The 25,059-nt window shown below is 48.3% G+C and overlaps 1 protein-coding gene across 6 annotated transcripts; it reads right to left on the reverse strand.

The window, feature by feature from the left end:
- Positions 1 to 1,713: 1,713 nt before the first annotated feature.
- On the reverse strand, positions 1,714 to 23,876 carry LHX9 (LIM homeobox 9). 6 transcript variants are annotated; one of them, XM_056110637.1, is made up of 8 exons: positions 23,845 to 23,876; positions 22,134 to 22,230; positions 21,833 to 21,903; positions 16,314 to 16,432; positions 14,306 to 14,508; positions 12,884 to 13,239; positions 6,550 to 6,752; positions 5,088 to 5,367 (listed from the first exon to the last, which is right to left on the reverse strand). In XM_056110637.1, exons 1-8 carry the CDS (start codon positions 23,846 to 23,848, stop codon positions 5,110 to 5,112), a joined length of 1,311 nt encoding a protein of 436 aa, XP_055966612.1. In that variant the 5' UTR covers positions 23,849 to 23,876; the 3' UTR covers positions 5,088 to 5,109. The 6 variants fall into 6 exon arrangements, with proteins under 6 accessions (XP_055966615.1, XP_055966612.1, XP_055966613.1 ...); XM_056110638.1 differs by lacking the exon at positions 23,845 to 23,876 and adding an exon at positions 22,428 to 22,685; XM_056110640.1 differs by lacking the exons at positions 5,088 to 5,367; positions 23,845 to 23,876 and adding an exon at positions 1,714 to 2,488 and having other exon boundaries at positions 22,134 to 22,269.
- Between the last annotated feature and the right edge of the window lie 1,183 nt (positions 23,877 to 25,059).

The raw sequence follows: 25,059 nt of genomic DNA on the forward strand, positions 1-25,059 counted from the left end.
TCTCACTTCTCACACTTTCTACCATGATAGCCCCTGCAGGCACACTGCAGCAGAAAATGAGATGATATTTATACTTATAAAAGGCTCTGACTCCTAAGAAAGGTTACTGTAAAAAGAATGTGCAGTGGATTCCACTGGGGGTTGTTAAAGCTCTTTGCTTTTTAGGTGATAAAAAAAAATTACCCAGTTTTTGAAGTATTTTGCTTTTGATCCTTTATTGTGGAATTTAACCTTATTTGAAGTATTGAAGGGGAAAAAAAAATCTGCTCTCTCTTTAAGTCAGCATTAAAGTGACCACCCAACCAAAACTGACTTTCAGTAATTTTCTTTTTTTTTTTTTTTTTTACTGGAGATCAAGCCAACCCAGGCATCGGGGAGGTAGATTCTATGCAAATGCAATGCCCAGTTCCCAAGTATAAGAGTGCATCCATCTCTTCCATGCAAAACATTAGTTGCTCAGACTCACAGACACAGTGCAGCATGGGAAAGCAGGATAAACCTTCCAAGCCCACATTACACAACATTTTCCCCCTGCCTGTTCATATAATTACTGCTCCTTTCTTTAAATATTTTTTTAATGTTCCTGTTTCAAATTTATATTATTTTTTTCAGATGTCTAATTTCAGTTATTTTCTTTCCCTCCTGGTCAGTTCCCACATTTCACATACCAGACAAATACTTAAAGGTCTGTAAAACTAGGCAAGCTTCCAAAATATTTCTAAACGAATCTGCCATAGGTGACAGGACAGGAAAGAAGGCAAAGTTGTAGGACAAGGAACTGAATAAACTGACTGAAAATGTACTGGAGATTCTATTTAAGTCACTATAACTAGGGATGAGATTTCAACGGAGGCACAAACATTCAAGTTACTGACACAACCAACATGTTTCATGATCACTCAAAATGGTCTACTTGTCATGGTGCATTGCCTTTTCTTTTATTAATACTTTGCTCTCTCCTTAAGTTTTTTTTCTTTTTTAGTATCCAGGAAGTGAAAACATTTAAGAAAACATTCAAAATTCTCAAGGTACTTGTAAGTGAAATATTTAATGTCTGTTCATTCAAAAAGTTACATAATTTACATAGGGTTCATTTGTATATAATAGAAATTTTATCTCAATGAAAAATGTCCTGGAAAGTTATATGTTAATTTTTTTAACATATGCTTTGGATATACAGCTAAATAGGAATTGATAAAAAAATTTTTTCAAATATTTCCTTGAGCAATTGTTTTAAAAGCCTCATTCCTAAATATTTGTTTCTCTTTCCTCTTGCTCCCTTTGTCTGTAAAATTGTATGTAATTGGAACCATGAAAAGATTGGATCTTTTCAGAGTACATGAAAAGTATACAGAAAATAATTGTATACTTCAATAAATTTGCTCATTGCATAGTGAATATATAAATGTATAAAAGAGTTATAAATTTTACCCTAGTAATTTAAAAGTGTTGCTGAAGTTTTTTACATAGTAATTTATTCTGAGGTTTATTTTTGTTAAAACATGGGTTTACTCCCCTTTTTGGTTTTTTTTATTTTTAATACATGTATTAATTCAATACACAAATTTAAAAAGGCATGAAAATTAAAAATAAAGTAGTAATTTTATCACAGGCTACTAGAATTTAATCTTATTGTCTTATTGTCTTACTGTCTTTTTCCAAGTATAACAAGTTGTAGATGTCTTGTGCTGCCTCTTAAGACAGTGTTCAAAATTAAACAGTGTGTGTTTAACATAAAGTTAACTATGTTTGCATCAAATAAAATGTTTATTAATGAAAGCTATTATCATACAAGAAACAGCAAAGATAAGTCATCATACAGAGATGTACACTAGAAGTGACAGATGTAAAAGTGCATGCAGAGATTTCTGTTTAGAAAAGAAGTAATAAACAATAATACTAAAATTACTGGGTTTTGATTCCTATACTCTTAAATGAGTAATAGCTTTTCTTTGAATTTACAATTGAAAATGTTATCAACAGATAAAGACTAATATACATTAGCAAGCAGGTGAAATGAATGCTTTTGGACTTTTATTTTACAACTACTGTGCTTGACAAATGTGTGGGATAATTTTTTTAATAACTTTCTTCAAATATGGGATGGGCATATCACTGCCAGGTTGCTCTGGTTTATACATAGTTAATCTAATTTTGTTTTAAACCACATGATTTGAAGCCTTCATTTATGTTAGACACCATAACCAACAAAAATTTTTTCAACATTCAGTAAATGAGTTAAATGTGTGTCTCTCTCTCTTTCTCTCTCTCTCTCTCTCTCTCACTGTGTGTGTCTCTCTCTCACTGTGTGTCTCTCTCTCTCTCTTTTTGGCCCAGTATATTTTTAAATGTATAATTATCATGACCTAATATTGTCTTTGTCTTCACTGCAGTGGATTTCCGATCAAACTTTTCCCCTTCTTTTAATACTTTAGGGAATTTTCAAACGTCGGGATGTTTGGCTGTAATGCCCCAAGATTTGTTCTCCCTGAAAAAAATCATAGTGACAATTTATTAACTACAGAGCAGCTTGGCTTTTCGGGGTCTGCAATTTCTATTTAGATTTACAAATATCCACTTGTGCTCGATAGGCCTAACATTAACTCTTAATCATAGTTAAATTTTCGTTTCATGCAATTACTTTCTTTGCTTATTATCTCCTTTCTAATCTAAAAATTGGTTTGAGTCAAATCAATGGGGCATTACTTTTATTATAACAGCATATGTTTATAGGTAATTCCAAGTTGAACTATATTGCATATGCACTGGTGTGTATATTTAAAATGAATCAAAAGTTCAAAAATTTCAAAACTATTTGTTTGCTTGAATATTTTTCTAAATTTTGTATTACCTCTTTAATAGCTTTTACATATGATATTGAAAACACAATGATACAGTTAAAGCTTAAATAAAACTGATAGGAAATAAAACTCCTTAGATTCAAAATGGTTTATTCACACAAATTTAATAGGATATATCACAATTGTTTGGTCCATAAATATTTAGGGGAAATAATTTCTATACAATGCATTTATCAATAAACAAAGAAACATGGACAATTTTGCTAGACCACTTACTGTACTATAAACACGAAGCTCAATATATAAGATTATTGAATTTATCAACTATATTGAAAGAGTGCACAACTGCTTTCTATGACATGTTTGTCCCCTCTAACAGGATACACCATAAAAAGAGTTTCAGAAATAAGAGGTAAAACAGTACAAAACTAGTGAGGTGTCAAAAGGGCTTCAAACAGTTAATTTAACAAACGACACAGAGATCCTGATTTTCACAAACTTACTTCCAAGTTATATCATAAGGCACATAGGAGAACTGAGTTATAATTAGTCTACTTAATAAAGTAGATCTATAGTACCATATATTGTTCTGTCAAAGAACAAAATTTATAAGTATCAATATTTTACCTGTAAAAGTGTGTTAATAAGATCTCAGCCTTACCAAGGTTGTTTGGTCTGGTTAGTGGTAAATGCCCAAAATGTAATAGAAATATGAAAAGTCAAGATTTAAGCTCCATATAAGATGATAACCACACTTGTTAAATATATAATGGCAATCACACCTTTCTTCTGTTACAGTGTTAACTTATCTTCCATCAACTTTTTTTTTAAAAAATAAGCTACTTTCTGTGCTAATTTTCTAAAGACCCTGAGCAAAAGTTACAATAATGCACTTTAATGTGGGCAGTGAACTGTCAATATGTAACCACACATTTATACAGCCAGAAGGACACCTTTAAAATCTATTAAATAGCCACTTTTACCACCATAGGAGATTTAAGGGGCCCAAAAAGTGGAGAATATGTGCAAAGTTATTCTTAACAATCCACTAAAGCAAGACATATATCTTGACTTCTTTTTTATTTTTGTTTTGTTTTTTTTTTAGGAAATCCACAATCTAATTGGTATTTAACTACAACAGAAGCATATAGATGAACATTCACCACTGCCCAGACCATTAGAATTTTAGTTTAAATTAAAAGGAAAAAAATGCTACTGTAAACTAGGAAATATATTCAGATCAGCATCCACAAGGCTTCTGAGTTTATCATTTTAAGACTAATAATTTCAAATATCTAATATCAGGTTTTTGTCTCTGACAACTACATCAACCTGCGCCAAAGTAAACTAAAACAAAAGGATTCTCATTGTTGGTATTATTCTATTAAGGTTTTGTTAACATTATTTATTATAAAATTCCAGATACAATATCATGGTACATCTGAAGCCAATTAATAGCTATTAATTTATACTGTTTTTTAACTTCTTAAAAATTATGTTTTGCTTATTTCCATTTCCCTTTATAAAAATAATTTATAAAGAATGGTGTCACAACTATCAGTTTTAACTTTAGAAGATTGAGTATAAATTTCAAATTCTAAGAGGAATTTTCATGGTTACACAGGGACTGTTTTTCAAATGTTATAAAGCGAAGAACTAAAACGTCGTTTACATTGTTAATCCCTAAAAGAAAGAAAAATCACATTCCTTAAATAGATTTGCCACATAATCAGTCTTCAATATTTAGAATTGGTAAAGTTAATACTTTTGCTTAATCATATTCCTCATTTATCAGAAAAAAATCAAAACATGTTTGTTTCAATTTTTTAAATGCCAATTTTCCAAAGTTCATTAAGCACACATACAATTGCAAGATTTAAAAAAAAACTGTGAATCTGATTCTTTAGTAACCTAGTCATTTAATCGGGAATATGATTATTGACCCATCATACCACTCTTTTTTTTTTCCTTTGAGATTCTGGAAATAAGTAACATACAATTTTAAGAGGCACTTATTAAGAATTAGTCAAAAACTCCCCTTACCAACTGAAAGATCTAATTAAAAAAAAAAAAAACCAAATACATTGGTAGACAAAAAAAAAATACACTTTGTAAAGGAGACAATACTGTAAACTCATTTGCCAAGTGGCTGCAGATACTTCACACCACGCTGTTGCTTTTATTTCCCAAATATCTTGTGGGTTAGAAGGAAAAATAAAAAGTCTTGTAAATAATAAAATAAGAAGTATTCGAATAGGAATCAAAGAAAGAGGAAGAATTAAAAAAAATTAAAAAAAAAAAACCAATGTTAGAAAAGGTTCGTTAAGGTAGTTTGTGAGGGGCTTCCGGATTCGTGGCTGTCCATGTTAGAGGTCACGGCTGTCACTACAGTGATAGTGGGATTGGTCAGGTCTGTTAAAGTGGTCGCAGTGCCGGGTGGAGTGAGAGCGCCGCTGTCTGCTGAGGGCGGGGCCGGAAGCGACGTGCCATCAGCTTTATCAACACCCCCATTCTCCTGCCGCAAAAGGTTCCTTCTGAATTTGGCTCGTGCGTTTTGGAACCAAACCTGCAAACCAATCCCAATTGATTTCTTTACCGATGTTTATATTTTATAGTCCTTTTTTCTCTCTTTTTTGTTCTCCTTTCCTTTTTTTTTTTTTTTGGATTTTTTTTTTCCTTTTTGTTAATGTTATTTTTCCTTGGGAGAGGTGGGCCCCTTTTTTCCCTATTTTTTTCTTTTCTCTCTCTTTTTTTTTTAAACAAAGTAACTCCAGTCATTCTAAAGCTACTCTCTCAACTGCATATATGCCCCCCACCCACCCCCATACCAGCATGAACAAGTGCCACATGGGACAACTGGTGCTTAAGTGCAGATACCGTGGAGATGAAGGCACAGAGATAAAGCGAGAAAAATGCATCCTGGTTCCTCAACGATTGTCTTTTGAGAGTGGGGAGGGACAAAGACAATGAAATTTTGCAAAGTAAGAATCGCTCCTATGAAATAAACATCATTGAAACAGACTTCAGGCTCTACCTGAGTCTGGCAGAAACTAAGTATTCCTTGCAAAAGAAAAAAACCTCCAGGGCCAGACTTCACACTGCCAAGAACCTGTAGGTAGAATTTAAGTTGTTGTCATTTGTCACTAAGAAGTGACAGATGACCATAGGGGACCCACGACAACTATAATTTCCTAAAGTGTATCTTCTTGCCCTTGATGAGCTCAGAAAAACAATTGAACAGCAGATCTACTGCCTACTATTTCTTTTTTTAAAAATGGCCCTAAACATAGAAAAATAAGTGTCCCGAGTCATTGTGTAGATATTAACTATACTCATAATATTTTAGGAGTGGAAAAAAAATTGGTCCTGAATTTGGATGGCCCTCACCTGTGAGTGAGGCTGCTAAGAGTTTTTTCAAGTGAGATGGCAGCAAGTAGGACCCCCCCAAAAGTCCCTGCCCTGAGATTAATCTCTAAAGCCTCAATTTCTGCAGATAAATGCTGCCACATTTGCAGAGCTCTGAGGCAAGTTTTGCTGGCTTTGGCCAGCCCATTCGTAAGGAGAAAACGACTACTTCTTAAAAAGTTTGGGCACCTTCTGAGAAGCCCCTGCAAAAATCTCAGCCTCCCCCAGAGAGATATCTAAGGTAAACTAATGAGAAGTGGTTCAGGAAATATCCGTATCATGCTAAGCAGGGAGCATTGGGGTTGCTGTATGCTGTATGCAACCAAGGTAGGAAGTTTCTTACCTGCAAAACTCTTTTGGTCAGGCCTGTTTTCTGAGCAAGCTGTTTGAGGTCCTTGGCATCTGGGTTGTGGTTGATGGCAAAGTAGGATTTCATGGTCCGGAGCTGGTGGTGTTTGAAAGAGGTTCGCATACGCTTGGTCTTCTGTGAGGGTGGGTAAGGCTGCTGGTCCCGGTCCAAGTGGTCAGTGTCATTCTCATTACAACCTGTTGCGGTAACAGTGAGCAAACAACCACTCAGTGGGAACTCCTGTAGTCACAGAAATGATATAGGGCTGGGGAGGAGGCTATGGAAATAAAGCAACCTTGGGAACAGCCGTCGCCCTCTGTTACAAGCAGTTTCTGGACCAAAGGAAGAGGCTAACTGCCACTTACAGACCAGTTTGAGTGGGTCAAGTTGGTCTATAAATGTGAACACAAAGTGTGTGGACTAGAGTAAAATTAAATCAATCGGGGATTTGCCTCATGCTTGCTGAAGGCAACTTGGGAAGATGAATATGATGATTAAATGTGAGAATGATAGAAATTGCTAAGAGTGAATCAACTCTCTTAATGATCTTCATGAGTATCTTAATTATCTTCATGCCCCTAAACACACACACACACACACACACACACACACACACACAAACACACATTTAGAGATGTCCCTTTTTGTCTGTATTGTGGAATAAGATATTCTCTAAAGTATTGCTGTTTGCACTAAGAGATACCATAGCTAGTCATTTCAAGTCTCTCAAATCTGAAAGTTTCTTCCACCAACCAAGGAAGAACTTGGTCTGTTCCAATTTTTTTGTCTTTTCTCATCTTCTGAAAGCCCTCTCAATAAGAAGCCAAAAGGTCATTGGAAGAGGAGGAAAAGATACAACATAACAATGTGTAGACATCATATATAATCATAAGAACATTATTTCCAAGATATTTTAGTTGCAACTGGTTAGCAAAGATCTATGGAAGAAAATATCCCTGTGATTTATGTGAATAAATATTTGTCAAAGAAAATGTGCCTGGACTTGTTCACTGGGTTCAGGCCTGCAGCATGGCCTATATAGCTCCTTATTCAGAGACAAAAATTGTGCTTATTTTGAGGAGAGGCTCTTGGTCCCTTCTGCTGTGGACATATGTTACTGGCATTTGAGTTGTGTCCTTGGCTGTTTGGACAGAGATGGTGGCATCTTCTCTCCCCTGGAAAACAAAGTGGTCCTCAGTGCTGAGCACAGAACAAGCAGCCTTTAGGACCAGGCTGGAAGTCATTATGCCCGGGATGTAAAGTGGTATATTTGAAAGGGCATTTCCACGTACCTCCTGGCTTGGCAGAGGAAATATGATTACAGAATGAAAACATTTTTGCCAAATATTTACTGATTCATCATCTTCACAACTTAAAGGGCATGGGATATTTTCCCCCTTAAGCCTTATTTTAAGGTATTTATCTGATGTATATTCAGATCGGATTATCCTGCCCTTTAGTGCATTATAATAGATCAACATTACCTTGTCTTGGGGGGAGGAGGGAGGGGGGAACATCAACCTAAATCTTGAAGCAGATGAAGTCTCTCTCAAAATAGACTCTTTCATTCTGTTTGATAAAATATTATGTGCTTGCTATGCTCTAGTTAGAATTATTTTCTAATAATTTCAGTAAGTCAGCATATATACAGAAAGAAGTATTTTTCAAGAGGTCAGTCACGTGACAAAATCCATTCAACAAGAAATTCTCCTAATGAAAACTAGGCATTAACACATCTCTTTGTTCCTTTTTCTATGAACAAGAGGCCAAAGAGCAGGTGAATTTCCTGTTCTCCTGTGGGGACTTTCAAAGCAAAGCATGGAGCCAGGAGCTTAACAAGCAATCAAGATTCTGAATCTTGGCTCACCAATAAAATCATAGTTTGAGTGACTAGTCGTCATACAAAAATCAAATCAGCTTGAACTGGAATCCAAGTTAGATAGTCAGAAAAACACACTTTATAAATCCTCACAGAAAGGGTAGCATTATACCCAGACACAATAGAGAAAATATACTTTACATTTTATCCTAGTTCAACCCGGTAGGGAGATGTCAAGTTCAAATAGCCTACAGAAGTGCACTTTCATATCCTCAAATGGATGAAACAACATCTTATGACCTGCCATAAAATTCAACTTATCTCCAGTAAACTGAGCCATATTTCACAAGTAGATTATAAAGGTGCCCACAGAAAAATGGTGCAAAAGGCACACCTGCATCATTTGAAGCTTCAAATAAGATTTTATTTCTATCACAGGTGGGAAATATAAATTTCCCTCAAAGAGCACATCAAATTGAGTATTATACTTGGGTAGAAAACTATGTTTTAACTTCTTCACCCGCCACTCCCAGTTTCTTGGAACTATTATTGCTGACTTAACTATGTATTGATCAGTCTTAAATGTGAGATTTATAAAAAATAATCATAGAAAGATTTGATAAATTTGCTTCTGAGTATGCATTCATATGCGCTATTTATTGATAATTTTGAAAATCAGCATAAATTGTAGCTCATTAAACAAATATAGGACTCATTTCCACATAGACTACAGCTTTGCGTAAAGAGAGTTAAGAAGATGCTGCTGAATAAAATGTCTCTTTGGCTATGTTATCACTTACATTATGCAACTTAATAGAGTAATCTTTTTTTTCTATACAGTAAGTGAGTGGATTCCAAAATTACCCTAGGTTTAACTATAAATGTATTGCATGAACTTGCTAGTGTCTGTTCCCCAGAGGCTATTTCTAAAGCTACAGGATCCTCCCTGCCCCCATCTTTTAAAAAGAAATAACTTTATTCAAGCCATCTTAGACATCCAATGGTAAGAACACCTGAGATTATATGGTTAATGAGAAGATCTAAATATTTTCACTTATGAAGTCACTTTTGAGCAGGGTCACCTATCCTAAAACGTCTTTCTATTCTGAACAAATAGAACCTACGATCTGATCCCTGAGAAACCACTAGGGGTCAGTACCAGGTTAATTTCAGAATTACCAGAAGCTTTTTCCAGTTAGGATGTGAAGGAACTGAATAAGGGAGGTTTTGAAGAGGCAAAAATGTAGTCTCCCAGTGAACACTAAATGGTTCAAATCAAAAGTGCCTATCTTAGGTTAAATCTCCTTAGCCCCTGAGGATTTCTGTCTCAGTTCAATATTCCCAACCAATTTTTCACATGTCTGAAATACTTTCCTGATATCTGCATATTAGAAATCTCATGTCTGATATCTGATATCTACATATTAGAAATTTCTCATTAGAAGGGGCTTACCTTATGTCAAATGCTTATATTGCCAAGTTTACCATCTTTACTGGATGTCTGAATCATAAACATATTGTGATTTTTTTTTTTTTTTTTTTTTTTTTTTTTTGCTTTTTGGATAACACCCGGCGATGCTCAGGGGTTACTCCTCGCTCATGCACTCAAGAATTGCTCCTGGTGGTGCTCAGGGGACCATATGGGGTGCTGGGAATCGAACCTGTGTCGGCCATGTTGGCTGCGTGCAAGGCAAACGCCCTACCCGCTGTGCTATCGCTCCAGCCCCTTGTGTAATTTTTTAATGTGGAAATTATATTTATCAATTATATATTTGTTTAGTGTCAGTGTCACTCTCTTTCAGACTAGTTACATTAAACAGAGGTGGAAATATAAGATTTAAAGAATACTCAAACAACAAGCAAAAATTGTTTATCAAATTTTCTGCATTTTAACAGGTTTTTTTAATTTGTAGGAGCTTCTCTTTAGCTAGTTTGTAATGAATTGCATTAGATTCATAAACTATTTCTAAATTGTGATTTCTTGATAGATTTATGGCCAGAAATTTTAAACTCCAATTTTCTCTACCCTTTCACCAAGTCTAGAAATATTGGGGTGCTATTGATTAGAGGGCACTGGGGTTGGTGTTGGTGAGATGTGCAAATTTCTCCAGATTGAGGGAGCTTCTGGAACTTTCTTCATAAACCACAACAGGAATATTCTCCATTACCAAGTCGCTGCAATAACTTGCAAACTAAAGACCTGAAGTGGAAGGGGAGTTTCTCTCTTTTAAGGAGATAAAGGCATGCTCTCAAATTTTCCTAAGACTAGTAGAAGTATTGGTCAGATATTTTAAGGGATCCAAAGTGAAATAAAATCCAGCGAATTAGATTAAATAAACCAAACCAGAGAAGCCAAACTGGATGCCCTTTGGCAAGAAATTTCCACCCTCTGGACTTGGAGCTAAAGAGTTCCCCTCTTTCCAAAAGGGCTGGTGAGTTATGTATGAGCCTGGTTCCAGTGCCCTCTCTCTCCGTCTCTCTCTCTCTGTCTCTTTCTGTATGTCTCTCTGTCTCTGTCTCTCCCCCTCTCTCCTCTCCCTCTGTCCCTCCCTCTTTCTCCCCCACCTCTCTCTCCCTCTCTCCTCTCCCTTCCTTTCTCTTTCCCTCCTTCCCTCTCTCCCCTCTTTCTCCCCCACCTCTCTCTCTCTGTCTCTGTCTCTGCCTCTGTCTCTCTCTCTGTCTCTCTCTCTCTCTCTCTCTCTCTCTCTCTCATTAGGGCCTTGGGGCCTCAGTGAGTGTCTCAAGATTCCGATGTCATCTTCTATTAATAAAAGACAATGAGCATCTGCCCGTGCTGGCCCGGGAACCACGCATCAAAGGAGATGAAGCAAGAGCACTGGACCAAGCAGCCGGGAAGCCAAGCCCTGGTGGAAATGTGGTGGGGCCAAGTCAAAGCAAAGCCCCAGTTGCATCTGGCACAGCCCTTACCAGCAGCAGGATCAGTAGACAGTCTTTTCCCCTAGAGCCCTTGGCCCGGGCAACTCCTCCCCCAACCTGTGCCTGAGGCTTCCCATCCCTTCTGTTCCTGAGAAAAGCCAGTCGCGCCTGCCGGACTAGGATTTCATCAACTTGGGTTTAATAGACCAAGGAAGAACCCCAGGAGCAGGGTCAGTCGCTGGCTGGGAAGAACCTGCTGGTCCTGCGTGACTCCCCCTGCAAATTCTGTGCTCAGAGCAAGACTTGGCTCCTTTCCCATGGACTGGTGTGACTTTGGACAAATCAGTGATCTGACTGGGCGTGTTCTGTAAGTCTGCACAATGGAAGTCAAGCCCTTTCAAGGCAACGGGAGAGTGAAACAGCAGGACTGCTTTGGTTAATATTTGGGTGCTGTGGGTCACTGAATGGGGGTGGGAGGTTCCCTTTTAATAGAAAGAAGGCTCCTGGACAGCATGTCCTACTTTACTGCTTGGGTCAGAACATGAGGAAAACAGAGCAGCTCCCCAAAGCCAATTGCCAGCTTCCAGAAACCTTGCCCAGTAACCACAAATCACATGAAAAAGAGCTGCTCTGAGACTGTGGGCCCACAGTGTGGAGGGGGAGGTAGGGGCAGGCGACCACACTGAGAAATGGGTGAGTGTGGTCGATCAGAGATCCAGGCGTGCCCTTCAAGCAAGGAAGAACAGGCTTCCTAGCGTCTAGCCCCATGCCTACACGTTGTTGTTGTTGTTGTTGTTGTTGTTGTTGTTGTTGTTGTTGTTGTTGTTTTAAAGAGGCTGGTGGGGGCCAAAAGAGCAGTCAGAGACACCACTGAGCCTCCACAGGGTTTGACCTGGAAGCTCTTCAAATCCCCAGAACCAGATGGGGATGTCTGGGTGTCTGATGGTCCAACACCCAAAAATGAATGAGCCGAGTGCAGAGACCGGTGGGCTGAGAGCAGGCCAACTTTGTGACTGAGACTGAGTCCCACAAGATCAAGGATTGGGTTGATTCTCCACTCTTGCCAACTGTGTTCCTGATTAGCGCTGGGCTGCTGCCCACAGCCTGTGCCCACCCCCACCTTCCAGACAGACTGAGGCTGGACTCTGAGCGTATGTGTGTGTGTGTGTGTGTGTGTGTGTGTGTGTGTGTGTGTGTGTGTATGTGTTCTTTTCCTATTTAGAAAAACCTCCTCCAGGATCTATAATTTGGCTTCTCCACAGGAATTGCCCTGGGGCTGTTTTGCTCCAACTGGGAGCCAGAAACTAATGGCCTCATTAACTAATGGGCAACAAGGATTTGGCTCTGCTGGCCCCTTGGTGCTGAATGTGGTGGGGTTTTTAGGTGGTTGTACTGTTGGTCGTTGCTGTTATGAGAGCTATAAAAAGATCTCTCCCTCTCCATTTCGCCCTTGCCTCATTTCCCCCTTCTGCCCTCTTTCTCCTTCACACCCTTCCTTTGGAGTGAAAGGAACTAGTAGTGGGCAGATGGGTAGGGACAGGCAAAGGACCCTCTAGCAACCAGACCCTGGAAGAAGAATGAACTCTTTGGGGTCCTAGGGCATGGGGAGCGGGACTTGAGTCGGGGGCCCACCTGAGTTGTAATTGACGAGATCCACTCCCAGCGCAGGGCTCTTCCGCTTCCGGGGCCGCCCCTTCTGCACCGTGCCGGTGCCGTTGAAGTAAGGCAGGGCCAAGCCGCCGCTCTTGGCCGCCAGCTCCGTGTAGCTCAGCGGTGCCGGATACTCCCCTTGCAAGAGGGTCTCGAAATGGGCGCGACAGTACACCAGGCTGTCCTTCATGCCGAAATGGTCGCCCGTGGTCAGGGTCTTGTTGCAGGTGGAACAGGTGAAGCAGCTCAGGTGGTAGACAGACTCTCGGGCACGCATGACCATCTCAGAGGCGGAGATGCCAAGGTGGCAGCGGGCACATCTCTGCACAGAGAACCTTCTGGAAAGAAACAATAGAGTCAGAGCCCTGGTGTTCTCCCACCTGCAGGAGTCTGGAGGCCAGGACACGGGGCCCACTCCCGGGGCCCACTCCAACAGCAACCGTTTTAGTTTATTGACCACTTCTGGGGAAGCGGGACAGAGAACCCTTTCCTCAAAATCAGCCTCGGTTTCCTTCCCTGTAAAGTGAACATTTGAAAAACAAAAAGGCTCTGCTCTGGCAAATACACAAGCTATCAAAAGAATACTAAATTGCCATGACAATAGAAAACGTTTCATTAATTAATTAATTACAAAACATTTTGTGAAAGCGGAGATTTATCTATGGAAAGAGTGTGTGTGTGTGTGTGTGTGTGTGTGTGTGTGTGTGTGTGTGTGTGTGTAGGTGCCTGAGTGCATGAAAGTGTTTGGACAGGCACGGTACAGGAAAGGAGATCAGATCAGGGGTTCACAATTTTGCAGAGAAAATCTCTTTTAGAGAAACAAACCACCTCTGTCCTTTGGGCTGAGCGCAGCCGAGCTGGTCACCTGCACACTGCCGCGACCTTCCCAGTCCAGGGGAGAGGGAAGTGTCCAGATGCGCACCTGCCCCTGACTTTACAAAACCTCCAGTCCGCTGGCACAGTTCTAACGGGCAGTAAAGGGGAGCAGGAACAGCACACTCACTCCTAGCTGTGTTCATTGCTCGGTGCCCACCACATTGGCGGAAACCAAACAGCGAGGCTGCTGCCCAGGCCACCGCTCCAGAGCCAAGGTGTGGACAGTTACTCAGTTCTTAGTAACCGGAAAGAAACCCCACAAACAAAAAAAAAACTCTTTCATTTGGGCCCACTGAGTCACACCCGCCCATTACCACTTCCCCTTCCCGGAATTCCCTCTGCCCGGTGACCAAGGGCCTGGAGCACATGAGATTCTTTGCCAGCGGCCCTGACCTCGGGAGCTCCCTCAACCCCGTCCCCGCCATGCTTCGGATTCCAGATCGCGGCATAGAACTCCCTGGGTCTCGGGGTCCATCACTGCACCCCATAGGGGCGAACAGTGGAAGGTTCGGACCAGGGGTGGCGTACCTGTAGTAATCCTCCTTGCAGTAAATGCTACCGTCCTTGGCGAAGCACGTGAGCTCGGACTCGAGGGCCAGCTTACATTCACAGCACTTCAGGCACCTCAGGTGCCACTGTTTGTCCACCGCCAGCAGGTAATACCTGTCCGAAATCTTGCCCCCGCAGCCCGCGCACAGAGCGGGCTTCTCCGGGCTCAAAGGGGGCATGCCCTGCAAGGCAAGCACAGTGCTCGGCTCATCCCGTGCGGGCTAAACCCCCGGGACTGTGGGCCTCGAGCGCTCGGAGCGTGGCCAGCACCCCAGGCCAAGCGCTGGGGCAAACGTCGGGGGGCTGGGGGCGCGCGCGCGAGTTTTCCCTGTCGGCTCGCTTGCTTTCCGCCGCGGATGCCCGAACCCGCCTTGGTGTCCTCCCGAGACTCAACTTGAAGCCTTAACCTCTGGGCTCGAGCTGATGCTTTGCTGGATGCTCCCAAAGCGGGCAAACTACAAAGTGTGGCTTGCAAAGCTCGCTACAGCAAGCAACGGAAATCGTTCTTCAGGAGCGCCAGGGCGAAGTGGACCGACGCGACTCGTTTAACAAAGCCGATGACCATCCTATTTCTCTCAACTCCTACCCGCAGCGTGGACACGGCGGAAAGGGAGAAATTATTCTAAGCCGGCTTCAAGGTTAGTTGACTTTATCTGGGGCCAAACATACTAACTAGAATTTGCGGCTTGGGAAGATCGATCCTCTTCCTAGGGTGCAAAGTACCTGTTCCGGGAGAGACTCGGTCGTCGGGTCCCCTCTGCGCGCTCCTTGCCGCCCTCCACCCCCATCCGGTCCCCGGCCTCAACGGGAGAGATCTTCGTGCAGAAAATCTCCGTGCCTAAATTGTTTCCCACCGTGCGTCCTTCAGACGCGGTACCTCGTCAGGACCAGAGCATCCCCCCGCAGCGAAATGCAGGCTCGTGGTGCAGCTTTATTTCTGTGCAGAACAACCGCAAAAGTTGCGGGGTCAATAAAAAAAAAAGTTAATCGCTGGATAGTTCCCTCCAGACTGCAGAAATGGGTTGGGCTTTCCCACGAAACTTGGGCGGGTGTGGAAAAGTTACAAGCCTCGCCTTTCCCGGAGTCCAGGACCCCCGCACAGAATTCATGTGGCAAAAGCAGCAGCGTCCACCAAATCTACGTTCTGGGGGAGCCCCCTAACCCTACAGACCGGCCGGGAGAAATCCACAGGCTGAACGGGAGCGACAATCGCCCGAAGTGATGCGGAAGGCACGACCCGGCTCCGCGGGGCTGAAATCATTTCCGGAGACTTTTGTAGTTTTTTCCTCTCCGCCTCGGAAGCGGGAAGGGGAAGCGCATCGATTATTAATCGGCTTTCTTTTCGTTCCGGGCGAACAGTGGTACCCAAAAAGTGGCTGCTTCTGTCGTTCCAAGCATAGACATTTGGGCGCTTGCCACTAAGCGCCCGGATCCTCCGGATTTTCTACTCGATTTCCCGCTAAATGTTACAACCGCCCCATCGGAGAGTCCCACGCGGTCCAGACTCGCCATAAGGGTCGAACCGGGCTGCGAGGGACCCCCGAAAATCACTGGGTTGGAGGGTGGTGCTGATGTCCGAGCGTCGACAGACGCCCGAGTCCCGCTGCAAAGCTCGGATCAGCGGACCCAGAGTCACCAGGAATCGCGCTGGTCCCTGATGCCTCAGCGGCGCTCGGTGCGACCCGCGCCCGCACCCAGCACGCCTTCCCGGGTCCCGATCCCCGCCGGGGCGGCCACAGGGCGCCGAGCCCGGCGAGTGAGGGCTGCAAGGGGATGCGCCCACTCCCATCTCACCCGGGCACTCGCCCTCCAGCGAAGTTCGGCCCGGACAGCCAGCCCCGGCGGGGCTCAGGGGTGAGAACATTCCCCATCCCACTGAGGACCATGGCTTGGTAGCTGGAGAAGGGACGGCGGGGAAAGGCCACCCGCCCGGCTGCGGCGGCCGCCCCGGGGCCCGGCCAGGACCCGCTCAGGGGCCCGTCCTTACCGCGTCGCGGCCGTTGAGCTGCGCGCCCTTGGCCAGGCGGGCCTCGCTCTTGGATCTGCGCTCCATCTCTTCCATGATGCCTTGGATGTGGCCTCCGGAGATGCCGTGGAAGAGCATGGCTGGGGGGCGGAAAGGACACGCGTCGTCTTCTGCTCGGCACCCCACTATTTCCATATACACAAGCGCGGGGTTTTCAGCTCATCCGAGTGAAGGAGCAGAAGAGAGAGGCGGCGAGGAGGCTCCGCGCCGGCGGAGCGCAGAGTCGCGCTCGCGGGGGACAGGGCAGGAGGGAGCGGGAGAGAAGAAAGGAGCGGGCGGGTGGGGACCCGAGCGACTGCCCGAGCGCAAGCAGGACGGGAGGGAGAAAGCCCGGGTGGCTCCCTCGAAGGAGATGTGCGGAAAACAAACTGGGGCGAGCGGGGAAAGGAAGCGAAGGAGGCGAATCTCACTGCTCCGGGAGATCGAGTTACTAATGGGAAACAACTGGGGGGGGGGGGGGAGAGGGGGGGGAGGAGACAAACAAAATCGGGTGAAGAGAGAAAATAGTTTTGAACACAAAGAAAGCAAAAGAAACGCTATTTTCAGCGGTCCCTGGCTGCTCGCACCGTGCCAGTGCCTGGAGGTTGAGTTAGGGACTGCTCCAGCCCGAGCTGTGTCCAATTTGTTAAGAGACTAAAGCCAGCCCATTTTTGATAATTTAGTAGGAGGAGTCCTCTCCCCGGAGCTGCCACGGATTTTTATTCTGACAACAAAGACCTGTCATACTCCTCTCAACGGCCTGGTGATGGGCAAGCGGGGACAAACATTGGTGGAGGGAGTCGGAGTGGGGAGGCGGTAGGAGGAGGCATTTACTGCCCCCCCCAACACACACACACACACACACACACACACACACACACACACACACACACAGAGTCACACTTCCCAGAGTTCCCAGTCATATTTTAAAGGGGGTAAAAGAATCCTTATTGTCCCCATCTAGGGGGGGAAGGGGCAGGAAGCTAGGGGCAGAAAGTAAAAAGAACTTATTTGGGCCCAGGCTAAAGATCAGATTGTAACTCCACAGCCAGAAAGATTGTCAGCCCCCCAACTCTAACTTCCCTTCTTGTGGGATTTCTGGTGCCCATCCTAGGGTCCACACACCACCATCCCCCGCCCTCCCTGACCTTAAATACTAGCGCTTCACTCAAGAGTAGAGAACGCGGGAGCCTTTCCTCAAGGTCCCCTCACAGAATCCTCTCCCAAACTCACTTTTAAAAGCTGCTGTCACCTCTCCCCCACGAGGTTCACCAGTAACAGGCAAACACAAAGTAAAAGTGGGCTGAGAGGTCTGAGACCCATTTTTAGAGTCTGCTCCTGGCCAAAGACACTTCTTATCCAACCTTCATGTTGGGAGCTGGGTGGACACTAGCGACCACCGGCGACAGGTTCTCTCATACCCAGGACAGTGCTGCTCACTTGAGTGTCCCAAGTGCCCCATGTGAAACTTGTCAATGTGGGTAGCCCCCAGTGTCAAGCTGGGCACTGCACCCCCACCTCTGCCTTCAGGGAATTAGTCTTGCACTTGCTGTGGGCCGGCGCCCTTCTGGGTAGGGGCAGCTTGTAAAACCCGGCACCCCCAGATTTTGGAAAAGGTGAAAGGGGCTCATTGCTGTGGAGGAGGGGAAGGTGAGAGCTGAAGCGCAGAGCAGCGGGCCAGCACCTCACAAGGGGTGTGATTGTTCAGTCTCCCTCTCTTCGCCTTGTGCTGGCCCCTCCCTGGCCCTATTAAAAAGTGGTCACAATACTCTGATATTGTCGATTCATTCAAACTCCAGGAGCCTCCTCAGGGCCCAGAGTGGGCAGGAACCCAGGATGCTTTAGGCGGGGCTGACAAGGCAGCCCAGGGTTGCTCTCTCCTTTCCTCCCTCTCCACTGCCACCGCCCACCCTGCCACACTGGGCCTGCCAGGACCTTTGGAGTTCCTGATGTCCTGGATATTATAGAGAAGTTTTCTCTCCTGGGGAAGCCCAGATGGAAAGGAGCCAAATATGGAAAGATCAAGGCAGAAAGAAGGGGGGAAAGAAGAGAAGGAGGAAGAAGGGATGAGAGAAGATGACAATGAGGTGGGAGGAAGGAAGGAAGGAAGGAAGGAAGGAAGGAAGGAAGGAAGGGAGGGAGGGAGGGAGGGAGGGAGGGAGGAAGGGAGGGAGGAAGGAAGGGAGAAAAGGTGGGAGGATGCGGAAGAAGATGGAATGAAGGGAAAGAGGAGGAAGGAACAGTGCCTGGCATGGGAGCCTCACTTCCTGTCCCAGTACTAGCCTTCTGGGGCTGTCGCACTCACCTCTTCCCCGAAACCCAAGCCTCAATGCTTCCTCTGCTCTTTTCTTAGGGTCAAAGATAATGTTTTTTGCAGACTGGACGCGAATGCTGTCCTCCGGGTGCCAGAATACAGCTCATAAAACACAATTTCACACAAAGATGAAGCCAATCAAGTGCACTAAGCCGGATACAGCCCCTCGCTCTGGCTGCCCGACGGGCCAGCAGGGCTGCTATTTACTGTAAGTAATGTAATTAGCCCCTTTGGATGGAAATCAATGGGCTTTTCAAACCCACGTGCGCCAACCCAGGGGCCCGAAGGAGGCCTGGGAGCAGCCGGGCCATTCACAAAGGGCAGATCGCCCTCCTCTGGTCAGGGCAAAACCCATTCAGATGCCAAGGAGCAGGAGGGAGAGGAGAGACAAGATAGGTCTCTGAGGAACACCTCCATCCATCAGCCCCAGGAAGCTCCAGACAAAAGTGAACCGCTGGAACCAACACAGAGCCTGGCTTTGTCTGCTTTGTGGGCTAAACTCTTTACTCCTTCCCAAATGGGGTTGTGTGGGGCTTGAAATTGGGTCTAGTGGTTCTTGGTTTTTGGTCTCCTTCAATAAAGGCTAGAAAGAGCCCACGAACTTTAGAGACTCCATAAAGTGAAAGTTTAACAGGCCAGGGGCAGAGTGATACTGCAATGGGTAAAGGTCTTCTTGCCTTGCAAGCTGCCCAGTGGGATTTGATCCCAGGCACCTCATATGATCCCCTGAGCACAAAGCCCAAAGTTAGCCCTGAGCACTGCAAGAGGAAGGAAGGGAAGGAGGAAGAGAGGGAAAGGAAGGAAGGAAGGAAGGAAGGAAGGAAGGAAGGAAGGAAGGAAGAGAAAGAAATTAGCTTAACAAACCACACCAGGAAAAGGCTCTGTGGGAATCCTGTCTAGGGTTGCCAACTCTGAGGTACTGCCAGCCAGCTGGGAGTGTGTCCAGCCTCTCTGCAGCGTTTCCTCAGGCCTGGCAGGTACTGGGGGAGGGGGGAGGAGGGGAGGCCGGGGAGCCCCTTCTGCCTTCAGCACCCAGAGTGGATCCCAGCTAGGCCTGCTTCAGCTTGTAAAAGGCTGGTTGTGAGTTCCTGCATCCAGTGGGATCTGCTACTTCCCATAAAGCTGCAGACTGCCAGGATTCTTCCTTTTCAGTTCATGCAGGAAGTTTGCAGAAAGAGAGGGGAGGGGGTGGGGCACAGTGGGAGTTTGGAAGGTCCTGGTTAGGTCTACGGAAATTGCTACCCATTGTCCAGCCCGATCTCTCCTCCCACAACTTCTGAAAAAGGAAGGATGAAGGGGGAAGAGAAGCTTCAAGAATTGGGTGCATGACTTGAGGGGTCCTACCTTTTGGTCTTGCAGTCCCAGGACATTACTCTTGAGGGTCCTTTCCCGCCCCTCCCTTTCCAGGGCAAGGGTCTCCATGACTCTACCAGCCCTTGGCCCCCGCTGGATGACCTCCTGGGCTCCATAACAGCCGAAGAGTTCTGCCTCTCCAGGGGTCACCCTGGGGGCCTTCTTATCTTACCCAGGAAGAAGCCCTCGAGTGTCCAATCTGCGCCCCAAGTTGGCAGGAGTCATGGCATAGAAGTCTGCCACACGCTGCTCTTCCTCACGATGGACACATTTCCCTCCCCTTCACTTCTTTTCTTTGAGCCCCTCAGCCCCCCCCCCCCCCCCCCCCGCCTGGCTACTGGTGGAGCCCCTGGTCCAGCCCTTGTTAGAGAGGACGGCTGGGTTTGGGTTGGGTACAGATCCTGGGAGTGGGGTTCAGGGTCCGGGAATCGCCTTAATGGGGGACTATGAGCCTCTAGTGACCGTAGCCCTGGGATCCCACCCAGAGTTCCCAGAGGGTGGCGGTGAAGGGACTGCGTGGCTTTCTCGCAGTAAGACAAGCGGAGGGAGAAAAAAAAATAACCGCTGCTCGGCGCCTCTTGAAGGCACAGGTGACTCTGGGCGCCTGCAGTCTTTGGAGACCTGAGACCTGAGTCCCACAAGTCGGATTTATTTGTAAAGGGGTCGGGGGATCAGTGCCCCTCTCGAGCCTCAGAAGCTGGTTGGGGCGTCCCCCGGACTGAACGGCGCAGCTCTGAACACAGTGTCCTGCTCGATACACTGCCGTGGCTTCCCGGGCGCCGCCCAGTCTGGATGCCCGAGGCGCTGGGCTTCCTCCGGCCTGCAGACATTAGGGGTCTCTGCGCGAGAATCCCCCACCCTCACCCCGAAGCCTGGCAGGTCCAGGCTACCGCCGCACAGGCGCCGCCGGGGTACAACCTCACTCTAGGGCGTCTCTCCCGACGGCAGTGGAGCGCGAGAAGACGCGAGGAGAGCGGGGAGACGCGGGGCGCACGGTGCGCGGTGGCATGGGGAACGGCCGTGGGCGCGCTCCAACTGCCGACCTGCCCGCTGCGCCTTCGCTCTCCCTCCGCCCCCCCACCCCCAGCCTGCGCCCAGGACCCCGCACCTTTGCCCGCTGGCCCTGCCCTAGGGCGCGCTCCAGACCAGGTCACATCTCCGCCCCCTCCCAACTTCGGTCCTTCCCGGGGCAAGGTGGGGCGCCGCCAGATCAAGAACCCACACTTATGTGATGGGAAGCCCCCCCCCCCTTTACCTGAGCTCGGCCTCGTGGCGGACCCTCGGTTGCCCCAGGAATAAAGGGAAGGGTTCTGCCCTGGGTCCGCGGTGATAGCGCGCAGAAACGGCTGCGCCGTTTGGTTTGGATGGAACAAAACAAGGTGGATGAAGCCATTTGCCAGTTAAGCCCCGCACCGGTGATTAACGGGATTTTCCTTGCAAACCCACAGTCCACCCCAACCCTTCCGATAGGGAAACGCCCCCAGCAGCTCCGTGGAGGATCGGGAGCGCATTCTCAAGCCGTTGACAACTGGAGGCTCGGTAACCCCTCGACCCTAATCCCCCCACCTCCACTCCCAAGACACCCCTCTAGGCGGAGGAAAGTCTGAGACTTTCGAGGGAAAAGCGCGAGGAGGGAAGCGCAGGTTCCCGAGGTAGCGGCCGGGCAGCGCGGGCTGATTCCTAAGACACAGACACAGACGCAGACGCAGACACAGACACAGACACACACACACACACGCACACACACACACACACACCCTTCTCGTCCTCCCACCAATGGAGGTGCGCACACGCGTGTGCACCCCTGCACTCGGGAAAGTGGCCCGGGGCTCACCTGCCTCCAGGGTGGTGCCGTTCAGCATTCTCAGCGCCAGCAGCGTGGAGCCCGCGGGAAAGGTGGCCGCGCTAGCGGAGAAACGCGCGCGTCAACCCACCGCGCCCGCCAGGGACTCGAAGCCTCCCACCACCCGCCGGGAAGCGCTTCTCCTCCCGCCGCGACCTCCCGAGCCGAGCGGCTCCCAAAGCCGCCGGTGCCCCGATCCTGGGGCGCCAGGACCGCCGGGCGCACTGGCCGGGCATTCGCTACGCCTTTCCCACTAGCCCGTCCGCCCCGGCGTGGGTGGGGGGAATCTTACCTTGAGCTCTGGACGTTTCCGCCGGGAACCCGGTTCTTGGCCAGGAAGGGCAGAATGGCAATCAGGGGTGCCCACGGGTCCCCAAATCTCGAGTTCTCTGCTAAACAAACAAAATAATAGAACATTGGGTGGTGGATGCAGCTCTCTCTGTCTCTCTGTCTCTGTCTGTCTCTCTCCTCTCTCTCTCTCTCTCTCTCTCTCTCTCTCTCTCTCTCTCTCTCTCTTCCTCCCTCTCTCCCTCCCTCCCCTGCCTCTCTCCGGATCTCTCCTTGCACCCCCCTACCCCATCCTCACCTCTGACCCGCAGCTCCCTCCACCTGTCTTTTATTTTCTGTTTATGCCTCCAAATCGGGAGGGGGGCGCACTGGGGCACGGGCGCGGACCGGTGCCCGGAGACGGGCGGTGGGGCTGTGCTCAGCCTGGCAGCCTGGCAATAACCAGGGGAGGTGTTAATGGAGGACTCGGCCGTAACTGAACCTCATAAAGCCGAGAGCCTCCGGGGGCTGGGGCGCCGCGGGTGGGGAGCGGATCCCGCCGCGCGTCTGGGGCTCTCCCCGGCCCCCAGCCGGCCTTGGCCTTCCAGGAGCTCGGACCTGAAAGGTGCCGCCGCCAGCTGGTGCCTGCCTCGACGGGGACCGGCGGTAGCTCCTGCGGGGAGCTGGGCTAAGCCATTGATTGCTCACCCGCCTAGTCCCTGCCTTCCCTCGGGGGCCCTTCCTCGCCTCCCGGCGCTCTGGGGCTGGGGCGCCGCGACTCCTGCACTTCGGGAGCGCGCTCTGCGCCCCAGGGGGGGCATTCTCTGTCAAGTCCGCCCAGTCTGGAGATTCTCCTTCCCCGCCCCTCCCCCCCCCGCCCCTCTACACACACACACACACACACACACACACACACACACACACTCACCTACCCCTCGCAAATCGCGTTTCTCCGCCCGGGTTAGGAGGTGATTAACCTCGGGGTTTGGAATGGGGACGGGGACCGACTTAAACTCTGGGGACTCACACCTCGGGCACCGACAGACTCCCGGAGCCGAGGTGGGGCGGGGGCCTGATTACCGCGTCTCAGGTTCCCCGCTCCAGGCGCAGTCACACAACCCGCTTAGCCCTCCGCCCCCCTCCCCCGCCCCCAGACGTGGGAGAATAGAGAACCCGGCGCGCGGGATTAACTGAAGGGGCTCAAGCGCCCATGGACGAGGGGGTATGAGCAACGACACTGGCCGCTCCGGGATGCAGTGACCAAGACGACTTCCCACCACTACCACCAGCCCTTTGTCGCTGCACTGGCTCTCCCGGGTGCTGGGAACTGGGTTGGGGAGGAGGGTTCCCGACCCCATGAAGGCAGGTCTGCGAGGGGGTGGGAGGCACGTGGGGCGGACTCACCTCTCCGCCCGCCCCGCCAGCCACACCACGCGGTTTAAGGGAGGCAAGAGGTCGTCTGGAGCCTAGAATCCAAGTCTTTCTTTTTCCCATTTCATTCGCCAAGTGTGGCTCAGAGCACCCGGGCACGTCCCAAGAATGCGATGAGCCTGTGAGTCGCTCTGGTTTACTTCGACGCCAGTCTGGCCCCTTCCCAGTCTCTCTCCCCGCCCCCCCTTCCTCTCTTGGAGAAGCCCCCTCTCCGTCGGGGCTTGACCCGGGTGGGGGCCCAGCCTTCCGGGTTGTCATCCTAGCCAGGTCAACGAGGGGCACCGCGAACACTTAGGTGAGCTCACCCATCCCGGTCCAAAGCAGCGGGCTTTATCCTCTTTGGGGGTCACGAACCGTTTTTTGGTACTTGATGAAAATGCGCTTCCACACGCGCGCGCGCACGCACGCCAGCACGGGCGCGCGTCGCCCCCACATCCACGCCCCCCGAAGCTCACACGAATACGAATTTCGGTGGGAAGATGGGGTCTGCGAGAGTCTCCGCGTTTCGTGAGAGCCCGTTGTCTCCCTGGGTTGACTCTTTTACCCGGCATCTTAGGAAGGGGGCCTGGAGTCTGGAAACTGTAATTCAGGACTGAATCAAGAATATTGGTGGGGCGAGGAGAGCGGTGTGGGACGGGGCTCTTGGCACCCAGCGGAGCATCGCAGGGTTGGGGGTGCGGTAAACTGAACTGTGAGTCACAACCCCCTGCTGAAGCTGAGTCTTCCCAGAAACCATTCCTAAAAACACACTTAAACACCTCCCTCCCCTCCCCGGGGAAGGGACTCTTTGGTTTCCCAAAGTAGCTTTAAATCGTTTGCAGAGTACTGGGGGGAAATAGTACCGAGTTCCAAATCCTGCATCACCGGCAGCGACCCAGACCCCAAAGTCCGGTCTGTAAGGAAATGACCAGTGTTGCCTTGGTGGGGGCCAGGAGTGGGGGGGGGGTGTTCCGGGGTTCCGGGATCATCTGGGCTGGCGAGGGACTGTGAGGCTTCCAAGGTTCGCCACTGGCTTTGGAGTGAGTCCCGTGCCTCCGGCTTTGTCTGCGGGAGAATATCGGCCTCGCTGCCTCGGGCAGCAGAACCGTCACGATACACCATGGATCAGACTTGGCCAGCATCCTGGCCAGGATCAGGGGAGCTGCTGGATAACGAAGCCCCGTGCGGGGCTCGGGGGGTGGAGGGGCGCGCTGTGTGCATTTTCCTCTCTTTAGGTGTTCCGATTCCAAACGCCCGGGCGAGGGAGCAACATTTCTTTGGAAAAGAGCCCAAGGCCAGGGACCAGGCGTCTCCTCGAGCAGAGCCTGGACTGAAATTCACCTGAAATTTACCTAGATTGCCCTCTCCCCTCCCCTCCCCCCAGCCCCTCCGGCCGCATGATCGATGGCCACGATGGTTGGTCACTGTCTTCCACTCATAGGATCCCCAGAGTCCACTGGGCCTTGCCGCATTGACCACGATCTAGAAATCGGTCTCTCCCAGATTCCTTGGATAGGGTCTTGGAAATGGAGCGATCCCGG

The sequence above is a fragment of the Sorex fumeus genome, unplaced genomic scaffold, assembly GCF_029834395.1.
Source record: "Sorex fumeus unplaced genomic scaffold, SorFum_2.1 ptg000010l, whole genome shotgun sequence".
NCBI lineage: Eukaryota > Metazoa > Chordata > Mammalia > Eulipotyphla > Soricidae > Sorex > Sorex fumeus.

Coding starts and splice junctions, on each gene's coding strand:
- LHX9 (XM_056110634.1), bottom strand. CDS start 22,258: ATGTTCTATTATTTTGTTTGTTTAGCAGAGAACTCGAGATTTGGGGAC. Junction 16,433..21,832: donor CGGCACCACCCTGGAGGCAG/GTGAGCCCCGGG, acceptor TCCGCCCCCCAG/CCATGCTCTTCCACGGCATC. Junction 6,753..12,883: donor TCTCGTCAATTACAACTCAG/GTGGGCCCCCGA, acceptor TTACCGCAACAG/GTTGTAATGAGAATGACACT.